The 26,785-nt window shown below is 42.6% G+C and overlaps 1 protein-coding gene across 4 annotated transcripts in view; it reads left to right on the top strand.

The window, feature by feature from the left end:
* The window catches only part of DCLK1 (doublecortin like kinase 1), a 315,147-nt gene extending 306,445 nt beyond the window's left edge, over nt 1-8,702 (top strand). For all 4 annotated transcript variants that reach the window (XM_033103774.1, XM_033103773.1, XM_033103777.1 and 1 more), the window contains one exon: nt 5,400-8,702. In XM_033103774.1, coding sequence (XP_032959665.1) covers nt 5,400-5,457 — 58 coding nt within the window. In that variant the 3' untranslated portion in view covers nt 5,458-8,702. The remainder of the gene's footprint in view (nt 1-5,399) is intronic.
* Nucleotides 8,703-26,785: the final 18,083 nt, after the last annotated feature.

The following is a 26,785-nucleotide window of genomic DNA, read 5'->3' on the forward strand; positions in this document are numbered from 1 at the left end:
TGAGTAGCCAAGGTCAGGACATTATTTTACCATTCCTTGTTTTCACACTTGATCTGGAAGTCTTTAAGGACATTCTGATAACTAAGGGCTTAGCGTGAGGTAGGGATAGTGTTTCTTCTGTGTAGGTCAGGTTTATATTAGTTTATGTGTAGGATTTTATTTGGCCCACTGTCCACTCTTATTTAGCTATAGCCCAATATACCGGATAGTAGTCGTTAACGGGTATATATTGCAAGTAACTAGATTAGAGCATCACATTTCTTACTACTGGTCAACTCTAGAATCTTGAGAGATTTCTTGCTCACCTCTAACCTGTGATAATTAGCATGAAAATGTGATCGTGCAGGCTTCAGCTTCTCTTACAAACTCTTAATGAAGTGATAACTTTCTGAGGAAACACTTGGGAATTCTACTGCAAGTCCATTCATGTTCCAACAAAACTACAAACCATGAGCAAATTCACTAATACAATAATATGCCCGTTAGGAAATCTTAAGTTTTAAGCGCATATCAAGGTGATACTGAGGACAACCTTACCTTACAAAGGCAGGCATTAGGAAGGAGAGACCCTATTTGCTTGGGATAGCTGGGAATTTTTTGTGATTGATAAAGAGGAAAGCAGCCTTTCAGAAATGTTTGAAAGGGCCCAGAAGTTACATTTGTGAGGCAGCATGTCAGAGAAAAACTTATGTTTTGAATGCTTTTATAGAGGAAAATTACCAGTTGGAATATATAGCAATACCTTTTTAAAACTATGTAATAGCACATTGTTCTATTTCTTGCTGAACTCATCGGTCCTGAAGTACATATGGGGGCTACAGAATTCAACTGTAATATTTGAACTGCACATAATTTTATAGCCACAATTAAAATTTGAAGGATATCATATATTACAGTGCTTACTGTGATAAAAACAGACTGCAGTGAGTGGTTGTTGAGTAGACAAATATATGAGTATAAGAGAATATTAACTCTATCTGATGTAAGCATTTGATCATGTCTGAAACATAAATCGTATTCTTATATATTGACTCCTAATACTTTTAATGTCTTATTTTTTGTATTAAAGAGTTGATTTGAGGGGTTTTTTTTTTTTTTTTTTTTTTTGTTTTGGTTATTCAGAAACTACGTAATCATCTAAAATAATTTAATTCTGTATTAAGAAATATTTAATATATCCCTAATATGTGAGCAAGCAAAGAAAACCCAAACCAAACTGGCTTAAGCAAAAAAGGAAATTTGTCATTTTATATAATCTGAAAGGTCCAAAGGTTGGGTCTGGCTTCAATGATGGATTGACTCAGCACTCAATTGGGGCTTGGTTTCTTTGAATCCCTACCGTCTGCCTCCCTGTGTTAGCTTTAGTCTGGAACTTCATGTGATACCAGGATATGGGAAGCAACCCCAGGCCTGTCATCCTCCCTCAATTGGGATTCATTATAAGTGGGAAATCCCAGCAAAAGTCTCCTTATGTCCTGTTAACTGGATTGGCTGCCCATTCTGAACCAGTCATGGGTATTGGGGAATGCAGTAAGCTCAGGCTTGCTGGGTCACCAGCCCACCCTGCAGCCTCTCAGAGATGTGGGGAGGGCCACCTTCACTGGAACCACAGAATACAGGAGCACAGGATGTCCAAAGGGAAACTGAGGCACAGGTTACCCCTATGCAGAGTAACTGGGTGCTGTGCAAGAAAATCAAATGTCAGCTAACGGGGAACAGTGAGTCTGCTGACGTTATGGGATCGTTTTGAATAATAACAGGAACTAGACCCTGGAAATTTTTATTGTAAGCACGTTGTGAATGTTAGGACAAGGAATTAGACTTTATGAGGGATTGTAAATAAATCGGACCTGAGGATAATTGACCTGTCAGCTGTGTGTGGCATGGACTGGGGCTGGGTGCTCAGGAGGAAAATAATGTCACCTCTGTAGTATTTTCCCATATTTCAAAAGCCACAGGCTTTGCAGAGTATCTGTTGTGTGCTGTGAACTGTGGGGAGCACCGAGAGGATGTCCAAGCCTTGATCTTGCCCTCCACAGCGTCTACAATGTGGCAGGGGAGACAGTGAATTAGAGTCAGTTATGGTGGAGGCAGAATGCACAGAAATAACAGCACCAGGTTTCATGGGAACCCAGAGGAGGAAGTTTTTAAAATGAACCACAGTCCATGGAGCTGGGAGAAAGTGGGCAGGAGCCTGGGAGGAGAGGCCTGTGGACAGTGCAGCCTCGGGGACATCTCTGAGAGCAAGTCAGTTGAAAGCCCTAAATGTGAATTGTGTAGCCTTTGTGAATATTGGCAGGACCTGGGTGGGGAGGAAACAGCCTCTCGGTCATTATACCCAGGTCTCCCTAGGAGCTTACGGGTGCAGAGGGGGGTTGTACACTTGCTGTCCCTGAGAGGGGTTCTCAGGTCATCAGAATGGAAAGCCCTGGTCTTAGGGCCTTTGAGGCTGCTTGTGGTCAGCGTCTTCTCCCCAGCTCACTCTGGTTGGGAACAGAGAAGGAGAGAGCTCCTGGAGCGCAGGGACTCCATTTGATTCTATTTGAAATACGTCAGAGTCAGTGGGAAGAAATTGCTCGGGCCTTCTGCCGGAGGATGGGAGTTCTGCTCCTAGTTAGCGATGCAACTTGGGGAGGTCTGTTTACATGCCCGAGCCTCAGTTCCCTGGCCTGGAAAGGCAGAGCATTGCACAAAGAATGCTTTATAAATTCTCATTCAATTCTAAGAGTCTATAAATTCACCAGAAATAACCGTCACACCCTTATTCCATGACATGTGATCATGACATGGTATGTTTCCAGACATAACGGCTAGGACGTTACTGGTGAATTGGTACAACTGAAAGCACAGGAGCCAGTCATAAAGCTGCTAACTGGTAGGAGAAACTGGTAGGAGTGGAGAGAACTTGCCGTCTAAAAGGGACAGGGCAAGGGTTCTCTAGGCAGAATGACAAGTAAGGAAGAGGATAGGATTGCCCTTAAAAGGATCTGGGACATGGGAATGAAACTGAGGGGGATGGGACCATCCAAGCATAGGCTCAACACCTAGTGTCACCAGCCTTTGTATAAACTGGATTATGGTATTTGTGGAGAAATGGCCTATTTCAGTGGCTGCAGCCAAGAGCGTGACTGGATGTAACTGAGTACATTATGGAGAGCTGAAGTAAATAGGGAGAAGGTGCCAATGAGAGTAGGGAGGGAGGGAGGGAGAGTTCTCTGAGAGAAGTTCTGATGTGAACTTCATCTTGCATTGTTTTCCTCTGACCTGCACTTACTTCATTTTAAAACACTATCTTACATAAAATTGTAAAGAAAAAAAAAAAACAACTTTCTGTTTCTGGGAGCCTGAGCCATGTAGAAAACACTAGAACATTACTTTTTACCTACAGCACCTCTGGGAGGAGGGGTAGGGGTCATGCCTGCTCCTTATTTAACTGAGAACTGAGTGGGTGGTTCACACAGCCAGTGATGGACAGAGCAGGACTCAAAATTCCTGACTGCAGCCCCCTGTGCTTTTCTTCCCCACACCAGAAAGCCGCAGTTCACCAGTCAGTATTCTGCCCAATGCCAAGGATTTTTTTTCTTTCTCAAGAAAGTAGAAATAGAAAAATTTTTTTATGAGCAAACGAAAAGTTTATATTACTGTTGGATTAACTACAGAATGGTTTTTATGTAAGTCAGACTAAATATATATCTGTTTTTTACAAACATTCAACTCTATACAAAGAGAACACTTTCAGTTGGCTTTGAAAGCAAAATGCCATGTGTTGTAACTTTACAGTGTTTTAAATAAAGTTAGGAATTTTGGTTTATGATGCTGAAAATATCATAAATTTGTGGGTATAAGACCAAGAAATATATATATATATACGTATATATGTGTATATATATATATGTATGTATATGTATGTGTGTGTGTATATATATATATATATATACACACACACATATATATGAGGATCCTTAAAATTTTGACAAGTAGAAGAATCAAACATAGACATTTCAACAAACCAGTTATTGAGTCATCATATTAGCAATCTAGTGAAACAAGAAGTGAATTATTAAAGTTTATCTTCCTCATTGAATCCGTAACGCTGTTATTTAGTTTGTGGATAGTTTTTAAAGCAGGGCAGCTTAGCCTAACGAAGCCATTTACTGTACTGGTTCTATGCATTGCCTCTCTTTCTTTCTTTATTACTTCATTTTGGAACTTTGATTGCCCTACTTTAGATCTAAGATTGCTCTAATGCTGTACTGCAATTGTATGAGGGGCTTAGTTTTCACTTTGTTCTCAGGACCAGGCCGGCTATAAATTTATCTCCGTTCTTTGAAGAAGCTAATAGTAAATTTCAAGAGGAAAAATGGTGGTATAGATCCCTGTAGAGGAAAAGTAATCTCTTAAAAGCAGAATAACCTCCAGGCTACATCCTTTTAAAGAGGGACTTTCAAACAAGGACGCCTTCAACTTTTATATGTGTTCTATATTTTTCTTCAGGCTTTGTACCTGCTCTTCTGCTCTCTGTGTAAGGTTTCTCTGTAATGACCCTGTTCCTCCCCACACCCATTAAATCTGTAATGAAGTCATGCCGTTCCAATTCTGATGTCATAATAACTTCCAGAGCTATGGCTGGATTGCACATCCTGAGATCATCTGAGGTTCCTCAGGAAAATGAGGCGTAGAGACCAGGAGTTGGAATGCCCACAAAACTGAATCTCAGTTTCATAAATTCTCATATACTACGGTGAAAATGAGCTTTGTAAAGTAAAATCCATGGGAAGGTTTCCATTTGGTTTAATAGCATTCAAAGCAGTTTTCGATTTCAGGCATTGGTTTCATTAAGATTAAAACAGTGCTTCCCGGAGATTCAGCCACACTCCCTCATCAACAGATAATAAGATAATTTAGAATGAGGAGATGCTAAACTAACAGGATGAGCTTGTGGCTCTGTGTCCATGTCTGACAAATTCATCAACTTGCATCTTTATTAGACAGCTTCCTTGAGCTGGATGTTGATGAATGAGGCTCGCCTGGCGTCCTCACGTGTCGGACACACAGGCGTGGGTACCCACTTACTAGGCTTCTCCCGCGAGCCTGGGAGCTGCCCAGGGTAACAGATGTGGAGCTCGGGCAAGTCTGGGGAGGGCTGGGGAGAGGTTGAACCCAGGACATCATCCATCCTGCCTGTGACTGCTGATGTCATGACCAGGTGCTCTTAGGAGCTACACCTTGGGAAGCAGAGACCTCCCCAACAGTGGTAACACGTGTCCACAACAGTGAACCTTAATGGACAGGTTAATTTGGCCAGCATATTTTTGTGAACTCGGAAAGTCTCAGAAAGAGTGTCGTCGGCCATTTCCTTCGGCCTAATTGTCCTCTTTCTCATTTTATGCCCCTGCTAGACCACCGCTCTTGATAAGGAGAGGCAGGTTTTCCGACGAAGACGCAACCAGGATGTGAGGAGCCGGTACAAGGCGCAGCCAGCTCCGCCGGAACTCAACTCGGAATCCGAAGACTACTCCCCGAGCTCTTCCGAGACTGTTCGCTCCCCAAACTCGCCCTTTTAATAAGACCCTTTTACTCGAAGTCCTAGCTTAACCCTTTGAGACTCTGAGGTTTTTTTCCAAATTTACGTAAAACAGTTTTATCTGATCTATCTAGCACTCAATGCTTGAATGGCAGAACAGAAAGTGTGTTTTCTGGTATCTTTTGATTTCCCTTTGCTGAATGAGATGATGACATGTTGTTGTTTGTGAAGATAGCGACTTGCTGCTAATAGGGTCCTCAAAGGGTTAAGGCTACTTTGCAACTTTTTTAGACTTAAAAGCAATGAATGTTTTCATCAGTCAAGCTAGGATCTGCAGTATGTAATATAGCACATGTTAACCCTCTGAGTGCATTGGATTTTATGGAGAACCCTTGGGGAATTTTTCAGGCCTTTGGATGTATACACACGTGTTTCTTGATTTTGCTGCAGATCAAGGGGTGTGTTTAGAGGCTGAGATGTCCTGACAAGAAGGGCATATAGAATAATATCTTGCTTGTCCTTTTCGGTGCGTTTAGAACATGGCAGGTTTATAACTTAGGCATAAACAGCCCTCTTTCTTCTTCACAATCCTATTAGGAAAGGGACTTTTGTCATTAGAGGTATGACTGTCAGCTGCCACCAGTCCTGCATCCCTTAGTGGAGGGAATTGAGTCTGTGGCAAACAGCCTGACCCGCAAAAGAGATGGTGCCCCCGCCCCCAAATTGTCTCCATATGAAGATGTGCTGACCACGCCCCAGAAATGCTGCTTCCACATCAGCTGCTGCTAGTGCCAGTGCAGACCATCAGGACGTCACATACCTTGTCTTGTGCTTGGTGAGGGAGGGTCTGCGTGCTCAGTATGAGACACCTACAAGGGAAAAAAAATCTGGTGAAAAAGAGCAATAAATCGCCAGGTGCTCTATGGGGCTGGAATTTCAAACAGAAAGAGGAAACGTGATCCTGTTCTTTTTCTCACCTGCTTTTTCATGCACTGCGGTCTTCAGTGTGAAATCCATATAGGGTATCAAATCCATACATAGGAGCAGTAGGGCACAGCCGACTAGAGGCAAATGCTTTGCAAGGTGGCCAAGGGAAAAGCACAATGAGAAAACAATCTAGAATGTTCCAAAATGGGTCCTAAGGAAATAAACCACTGGTAACATAATTCCATGTGCGCCTTTAGGTTTACCTACATATAGCCTTCCACGAAAAACAGGACAGGAGACCTAGAAGATACCCCTGAGGATAAAACTTACGTTCTCTAAGATGACCTTTTTATACCACGGTCTTTAGCTATCCAGAGGAACATGTTGTTTTTCTCTCAGTGGGTGAAGTCCTGTCTGAGACCTGTATTTTCACTCCTGTTACCAATTTTTTCTCCTTAGCCCTGTATCTCCATTGAGTTTCTTCTGGAAGGTGTCGTGTTTCAGAATGGGGGCTTCTTGTATGTTGCTATAATGCTTACAGAAGAGGCGAGCCATGGTGGCTTGGAGGCGAGGGCCCAACTCAAACGTTTTCCTAAGGTTTGCTCAGCTCTGTGATCTAGGAGACAACAGTGAGTGAAGTCTCATAAAATTTGCATCTGGAGGGCTGAACGACCCTTATTGTCTCTGGTTTGAATCTACTTCACTATCTGAAGGTCTCTGACCTTGCTATAGCCAGTTCTTTATTTTCAAGTATACATTGGTCTTCAGTTGCTGCGTTTTACTCTCCAACTCATAAACTGTGGGCTACATTAATATAGATTTTAAGATCATAACATACCATGACTTTTGCAAGGTAGTCCCTTTCTAATCTTTTGCTCTTCCACATTTAGGTTTATTTCTTTGGTCTTTGTTGTCCTGACATGTAAGCAGAAGATTATTTATTGAGAGTTTTCCCCCTTTTAGAGAGTCCTGAAATGATACACAACATCACAAAGTAGCACAAGTCAGTCGGGGATTATTTGGGGGGATGGGGAGCAGAACACCTGGAAGGGTGTTGGTGTTGTAGTAGGCAGATTCCACATAGTGAAGTACCCTGAACTGATCAGAAATCAGTGCTTTCTCTAGAACTATGAAGCAAAGCACTATTCTAAGTAACACTAAGGAGTAGCTATATAACTTGGCCTCAACTCTAAATGTGTAACTATGAAGAATCCTATGGGCAGAGACCTATCTGCAGGAATTGTCACTTTCCTTTCTTTCTCCAAACGACTGCTTTTCCCCATGGGCATTACGTGTTTCTGCCACAGCATCTAGTGTACAGGACTTATAGTGCATGGCTCAGGCCTTTTTCCATCCATGTCTTGGGAGACCGTGGACCATGTGAAGCTGTGCAGGGCAGCTGGGAAGAGTGCAGGGCCCATTCAGCATGGGGACCACAGCGCATCGCTGTAGAATTTGAGTGATCTATGCTGAATAAACAGTGGAATGTGACCTGTCAAGTAAGAATATTGAGTAATCAGATGGAATGCAATCTTTTCAGCATTGAGTTATCAAGCTCCTGCAATGTCAGAGATGTACTCAGAGGGTTAACAGACAAGCACAAGGCATGCTGATGACGTTGGTGTATCCAGACTGCTTTGCTTTTAGCCAGTGCTTTCTAATTTCTTTTCATGACATTCTTGGGATAGTTCAAGTTTGAAATAATAAGTGGTGGTGTGTCTTTAAGGAATTTCTATAACCAAATTTATCTTATTTTTGTTTTTCACTTTATTATCAAATAAACATGTACCATTATGGCAGTGTATCTCTGTAATTATCAATCATTGCCACAAGTGTTTCCATATTTCTTTTCTAAGTATTTCATATAGCTCTCATGGTGGTGGCCCAGTATGGGGACTGTCTTTCCTTCATTGATACATGACCGACCATGTGGTATTTTCAAGGGGAATTTTAAGATTCAACTTTTCAGTTCGGTAGTAGACTAGCTAAGAACTTCTTCATTTCCTGCATTGTGTAAAATCATCTCTGTAGACGATAACTGTTCATACTGATGAACACTGTTTTTTTGACATTGTAGCAGAAATCATTTATTCATCATAATTAATGAATATGTGATTTGCTCCAAATCGTTAGAAGGAAAAGTAAGATTTCAGTCATTGAAAAATGTTTTTACTGTAGCCCTCATCTAACTTACACATGGTGCATATTAAAATAAGCAGAGAAAAAAATACAAATAAACTACTGAAAATGCTTGGTGTTTTGTATTCAGTGAGCCCCTCCGTGCAACCTCCTCCGCACCCCCTGGGTTGTGGTTAACAGGCCCGTCAGATATTGTTGAAAGAAAGCAATATATACATGAGTGAAGGCTAAAATTGCAATCCTTTACCCTTTGAGGCATATTTCAGTTAGAAATAAAGGAGGAAAGAAAAATGGCTTAGCTAGAGGGTCACGGAGCTACCGTAGGACCGAGGCTCATGCGCGTTAAATCACAGTTGTTTGCAGGCCGAGGGCACCCATTAGACAACTCTATCGCCTGCACTCTAGTGCTGTTTTGCTTGAGGGAGAGCTTTCTTAATATCATTGGTTACCCTGCTAGCCTTTCTTCAGGGTGAGGATCTGTCAGAATTTCCGTGATAAACTTCTGTTTTCAAAGGTTTTTAATTTGACCATAAAGGGGGCCCCAGGCTAGTTTGCTCTGTAGGACCTGTACCAAAGAGGGAAGGCTCACTTCCTTCTCTGCCCAATGGTCCCGAGGAAAGAACAACAAAAAAATCTGGTATGTCTTCTCCTTCCTTGTATTTCAGAATTTTGGGAAGCACCAAGAACCAAGATGGTAGTTTTAATGTAATTACTCATTTGGATGGGTGTTTAAAAAATAACAAGTCACCTGGCACTATTGTAGATAACATATCTTTTCTATAATTTGTAAATCATTAATTTTTAATCTGCTACATGATTTTTTCTTTTTTGTCCAAAGATTTTAAGAAGCTTCAAGTTGGTCAGTTCAAAGGTTAGCCTTTCCTGTGTGTTGTCTGCCCACTTACATTAGGAGTTTGGGAAAAATACTCTCAGACAGACCCTTAACTTTGCATGCAGTGATAGAGGGTCAGATATAAGCTTCTTTTGGAGATATGGATTTCTTTATTTAATCATCAGGTTTCATGGAGCCATTTTAGTTTGTCGGGGAAAATAGTGATTAAAGGCCACTTCCAAAATTAACATTTTTGTCAATTCAGATATGATAAGAAGAGTGTAAATTAACACATTTTACACTTTTTTTTGTTTAAAGTTAAATAAATCTACAAAACTTGAGGACACACTAAACACTTGATCCCTGCAAATGTGCTTTTAAAATTGGCTCAATGGTGCTTATACATGAAACAGTGATAAATGGGGGTCCCAAGGACTGTCAGAGGAATCTTTACTTTGCATGTATTTACATACTTGAGGTGGAGGTGCTTTTAAGCCAGTCTTATTTTTTAATTATCTCAATATGTATCCATCCATTGAGTAACATTAAGGGTCTTAAAACTGGTGGGAAACAGGAAATTCAATGTAGAGGCTTTGAATGCCTCTGGTTGGGGTGGGGTTCCCCCATTTATTCCCTTGGTTTTTGTTGGTGGTGGTGGGCTTCAACACTGAAGCTGGTATGGTGATCATTTTTCAGTGAGAGAGCTTCCAACTGGCAGGTGTTTTGATCATGAGGTTTGCAACATCTTGTCCTTGGAGACAAATGAAAGATCTCGTTTCATCCTTTTCCCTAAAAGAAGAGCAATCTCTGCAATTAAACCATACCTGTAAATTTCCTCAACATTGTCATTTGGTCAACTGAAATGAGACCCTTACTGTTGCTTTAATGTAAAATTGTATATTTTTGTCTGTTATATACGTTATTAATTTAAAGTACATACTAGTTCTACAAGGCCTTCATGTCAGTACTAAGAGAAAGTAGGACTTTAAAATTGATGATAAAGATGCTATAATGTCCAATTCATTCCAGTCCAATCGAATGTGGTAAGAAAAAGACCTTGAAGAGTTCTCTAGGGACAATTTTTCACTTGTCATCGACATTAATCTTTGATGTATTCTCAGAAAAAATAAAAAGAAATTGAAACTGGTCCAAGGTTAGAGTCCTATCCTGAATAACTTTTTTTTTAATTTTATTAGGAAATTAATAATAGCCTTTTTTACTCTGGCTGAAAGAAAATTATTAAAGGATTAGTTGAGTGTGAAATTAAATAGTATTTTGCTCATGCATACTAAAAAGGTGGGCTAGGAACTTGATGCATTTAAGCAAGTTTCTGAAAGGTTTCAATTTGCTGCAAGAAAAAAAGTTCAATGTTTCCTTTGAAAATACTGAATTTATCAGTTGCTGCATGGATCAGATGGCATAGGTTAATCTTTGATTTTCAGAATCTTAATGAAATAACTTTCAAACGATTTGTATCCATGATTAAAGCTGGAATGAGATCCAATTTTTCCCTAATCTCTCAGTTTAAGCTAATAAATGTAGGTTAATGTGGAATGAAATCATCTGTGATATATTATGTTCATTTATCAACTGAGCTTTTTTGATGTTGCCTGTTTTTATGTAAAACATGTTCTTAAAGTTAATAAAATAATAGTACTTGGTGTATGAACTACTACGTAATACCCTAGCTGCAGTGTCCACTCCTCAGTTCATTGTGCCATAATGGAATAAAATTTCATTTTAGTTCAATTCATAACTGACACATTCAGTCCACGAAGGAATAACCCAGCTGTGTTCTGGGGGAGAATTCTCTCTATGCAAGGCTTTAAAAATTAGTCATGCGATCAGAGTGTAGCTTTCCCACATGTCCTCCATAGCAGAGTGTATATTTCATGAGCATAATTCAAAAACAACTATTCCAAAAATGTCCCTTTTCATATATTACCTTCCTGCCTGGGCCAGTGACTTGGATAAACACAAAGAAATAAAATACCACTCAGCCTTATTTTATCCTTCAACCTATGTGCACAAGCTCTCCAGAGAAGACGGTTGTTTTATCCACTAACCTGTAATAGCTGCCATTTTTATAGCAATTTCCCATCGGGCATTCCACGTCCAATAATGACCTTAGAGAAAATTGCAAAACTGCACAATGGAATAAAGTTCTTTTCTGTGTGTTTTCAATGCTAGGAGATTGAACAGTCAGCCAGCAAAGTGACTGAAGGTCCCCTGATGTCCTATGTAGGTGCCAGAATATCTCCAAGCTCTTGTAAATTAGCAGTCACCTTTCCTGTCATCTATATGCCACTGCCACGGTGGCTGTTTTCCCGTATGCTCCCGCGTGGTGAAATTGTGGGGTCCTTTCTAGGCTCTTAGGGCAACTGCTGTGAAACAATAGCTAAAAGTGATTGCCTCTTAAGGACCATTACCTTGTCTTATGAGGCTGGCAGTTCGCCAAAAACCTGCCATCAGAAAAATGGGCCTTGATGCGGAAACCAACTCTGGGACTAATGATCATAAATTGCCACCTACGGAAATTGGGAAAGAAAGGTCTTCTACAATTCTGGATGATTGGTAATTGGAAAGGTAGGACTTATTACATAACAGATAAGGAAGTTATGCAAATGGAGGTAAATGAGTAACAAGAAATTGGTAAGGAAACACCCTGGGAAAAGTAACATCTCCTTAAACAGAAAAGGCATTGCTCTATCTAGAATGTAGCCTGCTTCCCCCTCTCTGGGAAGAGCAGCGAGGGAAGATGAGGAACCCCTCCCAGCCAGCTGGACCAGCCAAATCACGCTGGCCATCAGCACTGTGACAGATGTCCCTGCCAGCTTGCCTGCACATTCAAATCATTCATTCAAACATTTCTTGAGTAAGTGCCAACGACAGGGAAGCCACTTCATTTTGGCTCAGAAAAGAAAAAGGAAACTTCATTATCCATTTTTCTTTTTACTACGGATCTGAAGACTTCAAAGACAGGAGAACAGATCTGTAGCTAGAATGTTTGCCATTTATTCTGAGGCCCTTGGTCCAGAGTTCGGGATAACATAGACACCTGCATCCAGGACGGCCTTGTGTTGACTGCAATGTGGACTCTCGCTTGAGGTGTGCGGTTACCATCTGCCTGTTCAGTGGTGCACACACCCTGTGGTTACTCTTGGCTTTGCTCCTGGCCTCCGAGGTAGAAGGTCTCCCAGAGTCCTCTCTGCCATCTGTAATTAGCACACAACTTTAAACTCTGTGGTAGACAGATACTGAAACCATGTCCATTTATTCAACAAGCATTATCAAGGACCCTACTGTGAGTGAAGTGCTATGGAGGCTAAGGGTGGATAAGACACAATTCCTGTTCTTAGAATCTTAGATTGAGTGAGAAATCTGCTCTGGTGGCCGTGGGTTGAGATGCCTGATGTACCACTCACATATGGTCAAACACAGTTGTCCGGGGATATGCCTCCTTACCAGCCAACACTGGCTCTCGCAGCATGTGTAGACTGTGTGGGCTGTCTACAAGCCAACTCAGTCACACGCAAACACGCTGTGGCCAGTTCTCTTACAACATTTCATCTGTCACCCTTAGAAAACCCTTAGAAGGAGGAAATGAAAGGAAGGGGGTAAAGAGGAGAGGGAGGGAAGGAGGAAGAGCCTAAAGGCTGCCTTAGACCAAAGTTGCTGCAGTTGTTAAGACCTGGTGTATCATTTGGAGAGTTTAAAAGGAAGGGAAGCTATTCATGTCTCACAGTGTGTTCCTCATAACCAGTCCCCAGAGGTGCTCTGTGGGAACGATAGAACATAACCCTAGTGTGGATTTTGTACGGTTTTTGGTCTGTTCCATATCCTTCATGCAGGTGAGCAGTCCCCCTGTGATAGGGTGAATCCTGTCAATGGTGCCATCGGTGCATTTCTTCAAGCAGGAGGTGGGGCATTTGCCAAGAACGTTCCAATTCCCACACTTCACTGTTCGTTCTCCTTCTGACTTTCAAGATGCCTCAGAGGACCCATTTCCCCACCACCTGGAAGGACATACCCTGAACCTGCACTAAAGGGAATTTCAGCCTGGGAACCCCCTCCCTCATCTGCCATCTAGGACAAGTCATAGACTTCCATCTCCCACAAGTTCCCAACAGGTGCCAGTCCCTCTGCTGGATCCTGGGTCACAAGATAAAAGACCTAACCACTGCCTTCCCCATGTTCAAGGTCCTGTGTAGGAAACAAGTAAATAGAGAGGTGTCATCCAGCATGATCAGGGCTGCGCCAGAGAAAGCATGGGACCCTGGGAGCACTTTGGAAATTCATCTAACTGTGACGGGGGTTCAGAGGAAGCTTCCTGGAAAAGGTGTCCCAGAGTGAGGGCCTGAAGGATAAGTAGGAATCAGCCAAGAGGAGAAGGAAATAGGTATTCCAAGCCATGGGAACATACTTAGTGAACATGGAGAAGCTCAAAATTGGTAAGATGGAGGCTTAAAGTCAGCCCCAAAGAGGCCAGGGTACAGTCCAGGGAGCTGGGCCTTAGCTGCCCCTTAGCTGTCATGCCAGAGAACAGGTGTGGGGACTGGCACAAATCCCCACTGTGTGTGCTCACAATGTGGTGAGTAAACTAAAAAATGAAACAGCCTCAGATGCCGGATCCCCAGGGCTGGCTACGGAGGAAGTGGAGCAGGGTAGATGACTCTTGAGGGGGCATTAAAGATAACTTCCTGAAATAACATGGACCCTAATCGCTCCCTGGCAGTGATAGCAGAGGGCAACCTCCCTGTGCAAACAAAGAAGAAGCAGGTCATATGTAATCCTTTCCTGTAAGGACTGGTATCTCCCACTCACAAAGCTCACCACTCACAGGGAAAAAAATCACATTCTTCTCTCGAATGTTGCTTCACTTCTGAAAAAGAGAGAGAGGGAGAGAGAGAGAGAAAAATCCACTGACCCTGAAAATAGCTCTCTCTCCTTCCTGGACAAACCCACATTGTCACCTTTCCCTATAGCAGGGTGATAATTAATGTTCCACCAGAGAGAGGCTTCGTTATTCCATCAGAATTACCTATTAATTTGCTGGATTCTTCTGATTAAGCGGTGAACTTGTCATTGCTGGTGCGTTGCTCAGAATGTGAAATATCCTTTCATTTTTAACAGGTAAATCAAGGCCTAAACCAACCGGCCATTTTCAATTTCCTCTCTCAACACAGTCCTTATGTTCCCACCCTTGTGGCTGTTCCATGTTTTAACATTTTCTGAGTCCTCTGCTCGTCTGCTGAGTAAACCATTTCTGCTTCATCAATACCTTCCATTGTTCCTCCTTACTCTGTAGAGGAAGGTAAACAGCTCCCATTGGTTTCTGAAATCGGAAAACTGAAAGTTTCCAGCTCTGTGGTGGGAGGGAGGCACTTGCCTCTAGGGGCTTCCCTGCCTAGTGGTTTTGTAGGTTCTCCTGAGTTGCTCACAGCTCGTTCTTTTCTGCAAAAATGTTGTTAACAGGTGTGTGTACTTTAATCCCACTGCCTCTCAGGGCTCTCTCACCACAGGGCCTTCCTCTCTCAATGTGCTTGCTCCGAAAATGTGAAAATCCACCGTGGGCAGCCATGGTAGAGGAGGAGGAACGTGATATCACCTCGGTAACCGAGTGTCCAGAATGCCCAGAGGTGCATTCACAAAAGAGAGTGAAGACCCACCAGCCTGTTCTCTCTGGTGCCAGCTGATCAGAGCCTCTGTGAGCCCAACAGACTGCGACCTGTGCTTAGTGCGTGAGTAGAGTGGACGCCCTTGGGCCTAAACCATCACCCCTGTCAGTCATACTCAAGATTATCCAACTCAGCTCTGTCCCCTGCCAGTCAGCAGGGCCCACTCTAATGGAAAGGAACTTTCTAGGTGACAGAGAGGCCAGGGTCTCGTGGGGCCAAGCCTCTTATCACAGGCTCCGGCCCCCTCCCAGTGCCCAGCTCTACTTACCTGGGTTTTAGCAGAAACAGCCACATAAACTTGGGCATGGCGATATGAGGCTTTAACCTGCTCCCCTCCCCAGAGGCACATGTGCTGCCTGAACACCACGTGGCCTCTCCACCGTAAAAGCTCAGGGCTTTCCTTCTCCTTAACGTGGCCCTAAATCCAGCCCGGCCTCTGGGCAAACTCTGGCCTTGGCCTCCGCTGTTCCTCTCACAGTCTGGATGTTTATGAATCATTTCCAGGAAGATTGGCTTTCACAAGAGAAGCCCTGTGCCCCTGTGAGAAGAACTGAGACCATTTCAAAACAGTCAAAGCACAGTTGATGGGGTGGCTGTTTGCTGTTTCCCACCCTGAGGATCATGAACCTGTCCTGAGAAGTGTCCCCAAAACAGTAACTCACCACGACCCCACGCGAGCCAGGGCACCTCTGACTTTCTATTCTAAAGTCCACGGTATTAATATTTAGCTTTAAGAGCTCAGAGCCAGCCAGCATCACCACCTAGGAGTTCACATGCCCGTTCCCCACCACATGGCACCAGGGGCCTGAGTGCCATGACTGGGTTCCCTGCAGTATTACTAGCTAGTTATCCTAAGTGTGTGTGTGCATTTGCGTGCTGCATGTGTGCTACACGTGTACATGTGCTGTGTGTATGCATATTTGTATGTGTGTGCGTTTATGTGTATGGTGTGTATATGTGGGGGGTGTTGTATGTATGTGTGTGCTGTGCGTATGTGTATGCATGTGTTTACATGTACATGTTTGTATGTGATAAATTATGTATGTGTTTGCATGTGGTATGTATGTGGGTGGGGTGTTATATGTGTATAGTGTGTGTGCCTTGCTGTGTATATTTGTATATGTACATGGGTGTGGGTATTTATGTGTGGGGTGTGTATGTGCTACATGTATATGTGTTGTGTGTGGTGTGTATGTGCATGCGGTGTTATATGTGTATAGTATGTCTGCCTGTGCTGTATTTGTATATACACATGTGTGTAGGTGTGGTGTGTATGTGTGTCGTATGTATGTGTGTGTGTATATGTGATGTGTATATGTATGTATGTGTTTTTGTGTGTGTGATGTGTACGTGGGTGTGGTGTTATATGTGTGTAGTGTGTGCGCCTGTGCGGTGTGTATTTGTATATGTACATGGGTGTAGGTGCTTATGTGTGTTGTGTATAGGTGTGTGTGCATGTATATATATGTATAGGTACATGTGTGTGTGGTGTGTGTGTGTGTGTGTGTGTGTGCACATGCATGGGGGACATGGCAATTAAAAAATGGGAGACCACATCATAAAGTGCAGCAGGCTTCTTGCTGTAGGCAGCTTAACTGTTTCTAAGCATTTGCCATCTTATTCTCCCCCATAAAGGTTACCCTCCCTCACGGTGTCAGTCTTAATCGTCTGCTGTACCATGAGACCTGGTTGCTGGCCAGAGCCGGCCCCCAGAGCTCTATTCACTCTCCTGCACTGTCTTCCACTTCATCATTTGCCACAAGCAAAGGAGGCAGCTGCAGTAACTTTAGATTTGAGTAGTCAGCCTGAAAAGTCCTGTTGTAAATCAGCGAGGCACGGTCTGGCACTCGGAAAATGAGGCTTTCCTTTCTTCAGTACAACTTACTGTATTTTCCGTTCCAGGAGGGAGTTTCTTGTCTCCCTGCCTTCCCCAAATGCTGGCACTCTTCACAGATAGCTGATGTGAAAGGCTGCCTGCTGGCTATTGGCATCTTAAAAATGTTTATGTGGGAAATCACCAGACCATTATCTTTCTTCCACACGAGGCCCCGCTTTAACAATCAGCCAGTTGCCCTTCCATATTGACTTTCTTTCTTCCTGTTGGTTTGGCTGACAGTAGAATGCTGCTGGGAACCCTCGCTGCATCTCTGGAGAGTGCAGGGAGCCTGCTGTGCCCCTTATCTGGTGATGGGGTCGCAGGAGGGAAAGGGCCACATTTGTAAATATAAGCAGGGACTCATTTTGTGCAGCAGATGACAACCTCTGATTGCAAGAGTTTGAAATTCCCTTCTCCCGGGAAAACATCTATTTTCCTCCATTTGGTTTCAGCTGCACCTGAAAACCAAGTATAAACTAGGGTTCTCAAGAAACAGAATTCTGAAATCCACGAATCACAGCTACTTTGGTTCAATACTGCCCTCCTGCCAGCTAGCTACCTGGGCAGAGATCTCGTCACAGGCAACAAACAGCATGCCATTAAGGTCCTCTCAGGACTCTAAGCTAAGACCATAGGTCACCAATGAGGACACAAGTGAGAGTATTATTAGAGCTTTGATACCACCTGGGAATACACTCACATCTTTGCATGGGCTCAGGAGTCTAAATGGTGGGATGTGTCTGCTTAGATCATCAAGTTCAAAGTCTGCATGGCAGGAAATGTGCCTGATGAGGACATCATAGGGACCTTGTATGCCATATTAAACAACGAAGAAGCATTAAAGCGTTTTCGGTAGGGCATGACATGTTAAGATTTATGCTTTTAAAAGATGACTCCATCAGCAGAGTGGAGGATTTTTGAAAAGGGACATGACTGAAACTGGAAAATCAGTTAGGGGACTGTTGTAATGTTCTAGGAAGACATAGTGAAGTCTTAAAGTGGGCTCTGGCAATAGAAATGGACAGGAGGAAATGCACTAAGGAAATATTTAGGAGACCAAATCCAACAGCACAATCTATTTATTTCACTCGGGTGATTCAGTGAATGTGGTATGGCCAACAGAGTAGAGGAAAGGAGAGGAGAGGAGAGGAGAGGAGAGGAGAGGAGAGGAGAGGAGAGGAGAGGAGAGGAGAGGAAGGGAGAGCACGCTTTGTGGGGGTAAGGGGGTCAGGGCAGGGGGGATGAGTTTAATTTTGAATATGTTGAGTTTAGGTGTTTGTCAAACACCTACGAGGAGGCAACCAGCAGCAACAGGGCTGGGCTGGCCACAGTGATTGGGAGTGGAGCATAACAGTGGAAGTGAAAACCTTAAAGAGTAGATGCTATCACCCAAGGAGAGTTATAAATGTAAGTAGAAAGAGGGCCTAGGAAGGAACCCTGGAAGCCTCTGGCAGAGGAGATCCTGAAAGAAGCAAAGATGGCATAGACACGGGGGACTGTGAATCAGAAGTTGGGGGCGTGGGAACCAAGGGCAGGGGTAATTTCAAGGAGGAAGTGATGAATAGTGTCAAATGTAGCTGAGTGACTTCCAAAGATAAAAAGTGAAGGGTTGCAGGAATAAAAACCAATCAAACGCCAAAAGCAAAGGCTATTTATTCTGAGTTTGCTGCAGCAAGGGAGTCAGCCACCATCACCTGTATTCTGGTAGAGACTCAAAGGCAGACAGAGGAGTGGGAAAGCTTTAGAGTGGAAAAGGGAAGGCCTCGAGTGTAGCTAAATGGAGGTTGTTGGCATGGGGAGCTGTAGGCAAGCCAACTAGAAGTGAGAGACCCATCCTATGTGATTGCTTAGGGTTCACAGGTGGCTTTGTAGGATGTGGGAACAAACTCAGGGAAGCTCTCAGTTATTAATCAAGCCCTGGCCGTTTGGGGCCGAGTGTTACAGAAGTTATTGTTTAGCTTCCCGAATTGTCACTAAGGATAGCAAGCAATCTGATTTCCTGCAAGTCTGACTTGTAGCATACTGGCCTCTTGGGTTGTTCATTGTATATAAAAGAATTGGCTTCCTGAGCTTGTTGTTATAGTTGCGGGTCAAAGTTCTATTTTTATTTATGGTCTGGCATCGTCCATGTGTGTATTCAGTCTTTCCAGGTACACCAGATTTGGTTTCTGGGAGCCTTATTTAAATCAGTTTCAGAGATGCCAAGACAGCAGAGAGTAGAGGATGAACGGGAGGTAAGCACATGTAGACAGAGTATATGTCCCCTGGCCCGTTCAAAGACATTTTGTTAACAGGGAGAGTACGTAAAGGGTGATAGAGCTCCATGACGTGTTTTGTTCTTAACAGAATGAGACTTGGACTTGTTAATAGGCTGAGAAGCCACTGTAAAAAGGGCTGAAAATAGAACACTGCATATTAGACATCGCCCCCTGCATGTCTCATATGGACCTTGAATTCATCAAATCCAAAACTGAGCCCGCTCTCTCTTGCTACAAACAAGTTCCATTTGGTATATACTCTGGATTAGTCAGTGCACGCCTCTCCAATCAGGCAGCTACCCCAATGAGCTGCTAAGCTCATTTGATTTTACTTTCTAAGCATTGTGACACCCACCCTCTGCTCTTTAATCCCACTGGTGTTGCCTTGGTTTGGGTTCTCATCATTTCTCATCAACTGCACTATTGTGACAGGTTTCAAACTGTTCCTTTCAACCCCTGCCTATCCTGTCTCAAAACTGGGCTTTGCCTTTAAAATTCAAACAATCTTATTGTTCTGCTTACATTCTTTCAATGAAACCCACAGGCTGTATTGCAAACTTCTTAGTATGGCATTCATTCATTCATTCATTCATGCATGCATGCATTCCACAAATAATTATTAAGCACCTATGATGCACCAGGCGTCATTCTAGGTACTGATATATATTAAAGAACCAAATGAACCAACCCTCCGGTCCCTCTGAAATCTGGCCAGCGTGGAAGAAGAATGGAGTGAAACACCTGAGAGATAGGTGGGCTAAGTGAGTCTTGTAGGCAGAACAGTGGTTTTTCTTTATCCCCAGAGTAATTGATGAGTTTTAAGCTGGTGGTGGGGATGGTGGTATGATCAGATTTTCATTTCACAAAGATCACTTTGGCCGCAGTGTGGAGAGTTAAGAGGGTGGGTCTGAGAAGATAGATGTAGGAAGCAGTATGGATAAGAAATGAGAGTAAATAAACTCAGTTATTGATAGTGGAGATGGAGAATATGGATATTTAAGAGGTATTCTTAACAGGACTTGAACATGAGGGGTTTGAGCAAGAGTTGTCAGGGATGAAATTTGTCTGCCCACTTGCAGAAGTGGATAATGGTTCCTTCCATTCCCTGAGTTAGGGGACTCTGGGAGAGAACCAGTTGAAAGAGTGGAGGTAGATGCTGAATTTAATTTTAGACAGGTTCTTTTTGAGGTGAATTTGACATATCCAAGAGACCTCTAGCTTGCAGTAGGATGTGTTAGTCTGGAACTCAGAGGAGACATAAATCTGTAAGTCTCTACATATAGGAACTAACTGATGGATGAGAATGCGTGAGATGAGTGAAGAATAAGAGGAAAGGATCTAGGTAGGATCGAGCCTGGAAGAATTTCAACCTTTAGTGATTAGGTAGAGGAAAAAAAGCATAAGAGAAGAGAAAAAGAAGGAGCTGGAGAAGTATTATAGGGAGGACCCAGGAGAGGGTTGTATTGTGAAAGTCAAGAGTAGAGAGTATATTGAAGAGATAAAAAAAAAAAAAATGTCAGTTGGATTTAGCAATATGGAAGTTATTAGTTACCAAGTAGTACTTTTCAACGCTTTGTCATGGTAAAGTAGCAAATGATATTTGAATGATACCAAGGGATAACAAGACAAGGCTGTCCAGAGGCAGCCAGCCCAGAAGCTCTAGCTTCCCAGGACCCACCTGACTGCCCTGAAGGCTAAGGGATCATGATCTTGGCCCACCTCTAGCCTATTCTCAGCACACTAGTGTGCAGTTGGGAAGCTCTGCCTTACGGGGATGACTCAGTTTCCCAAAAGTTGTGATCCTGGAAGGCAGATTGCATGGGCAGCGAGAGGGGTGAGAAGCTGAGCAGGTACCATTGCACTACTCTGGGGAGCACCAGTCTCATTGTATTCTAAGTGAACGGTGCCACCTGGAGGTGTACAACATGGTGGTCCTGTGGCGGGATGAGTGTAAGGAGATAGAGCCAGACAAATACACCTACTTCTTTAGAGAATGTTGCCTGAGACTGGAAAGCCAAAGACTGGCTGGAAGGGAATGAGTTCATTGCGTCATCTCTTTTAAAACCTAGAGAAGCATTTATATGATAAAAAGCGAAGCAGACAGATACATTGAGAGAAAATAATGAATATAAAAGCCCATGGAGACTCAACATCATTACTCACTAAAGCAATGCAAATCAAAACCTTAATGAGACGCCGATTCACATCCACTAGGATGACTAAAATTTAAAAAAGGCAGGCAATAATGAGTATTGGCAAGGATGTGGAGAAATTAGAACCCTTATACATTACTGGTGCTATTTTAAAATAGTGCTACCACTTTGAAAAACAATTTGGCAGTTCCTCAAAATTTGAAACACAGTTACTATATGACCTAGTAATTCCACTCCTAAGTATATGCCCAAGAAAACTGAAAACATATGTCCATCCAAAAACCTATACACCAATGTGCATGGCAGCATTATTCATAAGAGCCAAAAAGTAGAAACAACTCAAATGTTCATCAACTGATGGATGGATAAATAAAATGTGGTGTATATATATATATATATATATATATATATATATATACACACACACACACACACACACACACACACACACATACACACACAATTGAATACTATTCTGCCATAATGGAGATTCATTATGCTGATTCATGCTACAACCTGGATGAATCTTGAAACATTACAATAAGTGAAAGAAGTTAGTTACCAAAAGCTCCATACTGCATAATTCCACCTATATAAAATGTCTAAAATAGGCGAAAATTCTGTCCATAGAGACAGAAAGTAGATGGGTGGTTGTCAGTTGTAAATTGGGTGGCTACCAAGGCACAGCTGGTAGCAGGGAGTGACTGCTAAAGGTACAGGGGTTCTTCAGGAAATGATGAATACGCTCTAAGATGCTACCATGGTCATAGTTATACAACTCCGTCACTATATTAAAAACCCCCTGAACTGTGCACTTTAAAAGTGTGGCCTCTATAATAACGTGTGAAGTGAGACAGCGCTTCCTAGTCCTGCCAAGTGCAGCTGCTGATTTGAGTGAAGGGAATTCTGCATCGCTGGTAACTGTTCCTCCAGCTCAATGACACCTGGGCCCTACCTGTCCGCCCCAGGACACCAAAATGCCACGGCACCCAGCCAAAACCATTCCACCCTAGAAAAGCCATTCTTTTTTAAAGTGAAGGCTTTTTACATCACTGTTCTCTTTCGTCAGCCTCATCTGCTGCCTGGGTCCCTGCCAGCACCCCCTCCTCCACCCAGGCAACTCCTACTCATCCTGCAAGACCTCACTAGTTCATTTCTGTCTTGATGAAGACTTTGCTAACCACTCCCACCTCCACCCTTAATGAGTAAACTGGGTCACTTGGGCTTTGTACACCACTGTACTATTTAGTAATATTTACCCTTAAAACCTCATCTCGTTATAGGACAATTATGTGTTTACATGCCTGACTCACCACACTGTAGCTTCTTGAGAAAACTGACCTGCTCTCACCCATGTTTTTCTCCTAAGCACTTAGCACTGCTCCTAAAAAGAAGAGGTACTTCACAAATATTTGAAGGCAAAAGGATGGAGGGATGGAGAGAGGAAGAATGCCTGAATAAGCAATTGGATTGTCAGTGGAGAAGAGAAAGCTTTCAAATGTTATGAAGTACTCCAGTCTTTACATCAAATACTTAAAGAAGTAACTATTGTGTCTACACATTGGCTAAAACTCATCAATGTTGTTCATTCATCAATAACGAGCAAAGAGATTGTGGATGTATTAGCTCCACCACCCTCTTCATTCTAAGGGGCTGTTTATTTAGCTAGTCTAAATCTGGTCTTTAATAGTTATGTAGAAAGAATGTTCAACAAATAAATGCTAACCCTAAGTACAAAAAAGTAAATACAGGCAGTTTCTTGACTCTCCAACTAACAGACATCATTTTGATGTGCTAATAGCCGTAAGCACTGTAGTGATCAGCTAACACTGAGGAGAGATGTTAAACAAATTTTAGCATACGTGGAAATGAAATAGCAGATCAGGAATTTTGGGAAATAACCATTTCAGTAGAACCAAGCCCTAAACTTGGAAGTTGTTCAGAGTTGATATTTTTCTTTAGGCAGTTAAAATGCTTGTATCGTTAACTAGAAATAGAAGATGCCAGGAACATAAAAATTACTTAAGACCATACACACCATGCCAGTGTGTAAATAAAAAGGAAATATATCACCTATAATTCCACCACCAGGAGATAACTGCTATGAAGACTTCAGCATATGTCCTTCCAGTGTTTAACAAAAATAGGATTATCCCATAGTTACATACAGTATGCAAGACATTGAGCTCTCTAAGTAGAGGAGATGCACGTATCAGTAAAACAAGAGGCCAAAATCCCTTCCTTATGAAGCTTATCATTTACTTAAAGGAAAATATCCTATAAATATTATAAGAAAATTATTCATTGTTTTTGTTGAATTTCAGACACCGTCAGTATCAGTTGTTTATTATTGCATACTAAAACACATCAAAGAGAAATCCATTGTTTAGGTCACTATTCTTTGGGTCAATAATATTGTCTGGGCTCAGCCGGTGGTTCTTCTTGTCTAAGATTACTCGTGGATCCATGGTTAGCTGCCTATCAGCTAGGCCCCTCTGCTTCTCCAGGTTTTTGGCTATCAGTTGGGGCAATGGAGGCAACTGGGCCATTTGTCTCTCATCATCCAGCAGGCTAGCTTGTAGTTTATATGGCAGAGGCAGAGTTTCAAAGAGAGAGAGAGAGACCAGATGTACACAAGGCCTCTTGAGGACCAGGCTCAAAACTGACTCCTCACTCCTGCTACAACATATTCATCAAATAAGCTGCAATATCTGGCAATTTTTAAGGGGTAGGAAAATAGAAAAGCAACAAATCACATTGAAAAGAAGGGTGTTAAAAACTGAAAAAAAAAAAAGAAAAAAAGGAAAAGAAAGAAGTGTGGATACTAAGACTGGAATAATCGCAGTCATTTTTAGAAACAATCCATCACACCGTCAACTCTAAGCTGTACCACAATTCTATGCACTACTATAAAAGAAAGCTGCCAATTATGGAAAACATAGTGATTGGCAGTTGCTTCTCAATATCAGAAATGTATAACTGTAGAAAAAATATGCACCATAAATCAATGAAATATGCTAGTTAGAAAATCGTTAAGTGCTATGAGAAAAATATAAAACCGGGACAGGTGGTCCGGAGTGCTGGCAGTGAGGAGGCAAGGTGCAGTTTTAAGTGAGACAGCCAAGGTAGGCTTCCGTGACAGCCACTTCGCAAAGACTGGAAGCAGTTAGGGAGGAGTTATGCAGATATCTGTGACCAGCTAATAGAACAGTGTGTCCAAGAATTGAGAAATGTATTTGGAGTGGAGACAGCTAGGAGGAAAGCCGTAGGAGATGTAACCTAAGATGCCATGAAGGCAAAGCATGGAGTGCTTTGTAGGCCATTTTCTGTGTCTTGGACTCTGAGTGAGACAGGAAGCTGTGAGCAGAGGCGCTCCATGATGACTTGTAATGGTTTACCGGGGTCACTTTGCTGCTGGGTTGAGAATTATTTGTGAGGCACAATAGCAAGAAGTCCAACAGGACGACTACTCTGTTAACCACTGAGAGATGATGGTGGCTTTTACTAGGACACCAGCAATGACTCTGGTAGGGCTGAGATTCTGGGTACATTTTGAAGGTAGGAGGTGAAAGAATGTCCTGGTAAGTTGGCTGTGGACTGTGACAATCACAGATAACTCCAAAGTTTTGTCCTGAGCAATTGGAAGGTGGACATTCCCATTTGCTGTGGTAATGGCTATGGATAGAGTATGTTTAGTGAGTGGACTTCATATTTTTTAAATAGACAAGATTAATTTTTTTTTTGTTACGCATCCAACTGTGTTTTAAACTTTCCTTTCTCAATTAAAATGTTGTGAACGTCATGCTTGCCATTCAGTATTCTTCTACACCACCTTTTAGAATCGCTATATACCATTCCTTTTATGTATGTACCACGATCTTTTCAAACATTCCCTAACATTATGGTGTTTCCAGTGTTTTATGAATACAAACAAGTCTTCAGTGAATATCCTCATAGCAAAAGCTTTGTGCAGACCAAACATTTTGTTAGCAAAATTCCTTAAATTGGAATTGCTGAGACACAGATGTATTTTTTTTTTGGGGGGGGGGTCGGTGGAGGGGAACAGGACTTTATTGAGGAGCAGTGTGCACTTCCGGGACTTTTCCAAGTCAAGTTGTTGTCCTTTCAATCTTAGCTGTGGAGGTCCAGTCGCTGTTGTTAGTTGCAGGGGCGCAGCCCACCATCCCTCGTGGGAGTCGAACCAGCAACCTTGTGGTTGAGAGCCTGAGCTCCAACCAACCGAGTCATCTGGCCGCCTGGGAGCTCAGCTGCAGATCAGTGACTTCATTCTAGTTGCAGAGGGCGCAGCTCGCTGGCCCATGTGGGAATTGAACCCGCAGCCCTGTTGCCCAGAGCTCAGGCTCTAACCAACTGAGCCACCCATCTGACCCAGAGTTTGTATGTTTTTAATTGTTTGACCCATGTGGTAAAATTGCTCCCTGGGAAAACTGTACCAACAACTCATGTTCCCCCCATAAATTGACTGTTTACTTGCACTTTTGTTTAAGTAAGTGCACTTTTATAGTCAGAGATTTGGATTACAGAAAATATTTCATGAGATGAAAATCATTTTACTCACAACACAACAAACATGTATGTTTGTAGTACACCTACTATCCCTCAGATGTAGACTCCATGCCTTCTCAGGCATAACCTCACTGAATTCTCACAACTGTGCTAAACAGCTATTACGGAATGAGCCCAGAATAAAAAGGGCCGTAAGGAGAACGTCAGAATATGAATCATAGATTCAGTGGTTTGTGTACTGAAGGGCAGCCACAAGCCTAAATGAATTTGGATCCCCTGAAAGTCACAGAACACCCTTGGGGGACAGAGTAGACTGGAACAAAGATTAAAGAAACAAACACACAGAAATCCAACAACAGCTCCATTACTCCTGGGGCGGACAATCCAACAGACCGAACGTCAGAGTGTGAATAAGGAGAGGATCACGACACAGGAGAAAGGCTCATTTTGTGAGCTCTGACAGGTAAGTGTTGTTGAACCAGAAAGAAATTAGCAGTTCGGGAGCGAAGAAGAAAGACTGAACATTCCCTCAAAGAAAAGAAACAAGAACTTAAAGGTGCGTTTAGTTCCATTGTCTTCCCACAATTGCATAGAAGAGAAGAAACAAGACAGTGGGCTAGAAAATACACACTACATGGTGAAAAGAAATTATGATGTAACCAAGGCCATAGAAACTAGGCCCAGGGGCCAGGTGATTAAATTACCAGGGCTTAATCCCCCAGCTGGGAGGAATCCAAGAGGAAGAAGGAGGTGTGCCCATAGGTGTGAAAATAAAGCATTACACTTAAAGTAAAGGCATTTTCACAAGGCCTTCAAAGGGCATATTTACCGACAGTGCGATAAGAGCAATATTACATCGCACAGAGCCAGG

This window comes from Rhinolophus ferrumequinum, chromosome 4, assembly GCF_004115265.2.
Source record: "Rhinolophus ferrumequinum isolate MPI-CBG mRhiFer1 chromosome 4, mRhiFer1_v1.p, whole genome shotgun sequence".
Classification (NCBI taxonomy): Eukaryota; Metazoa; Chordata; class Mammalia; order Chiroptera; family Rhinolophidae; genus Rhinolophus; species Rhinolophus ferrumequinum.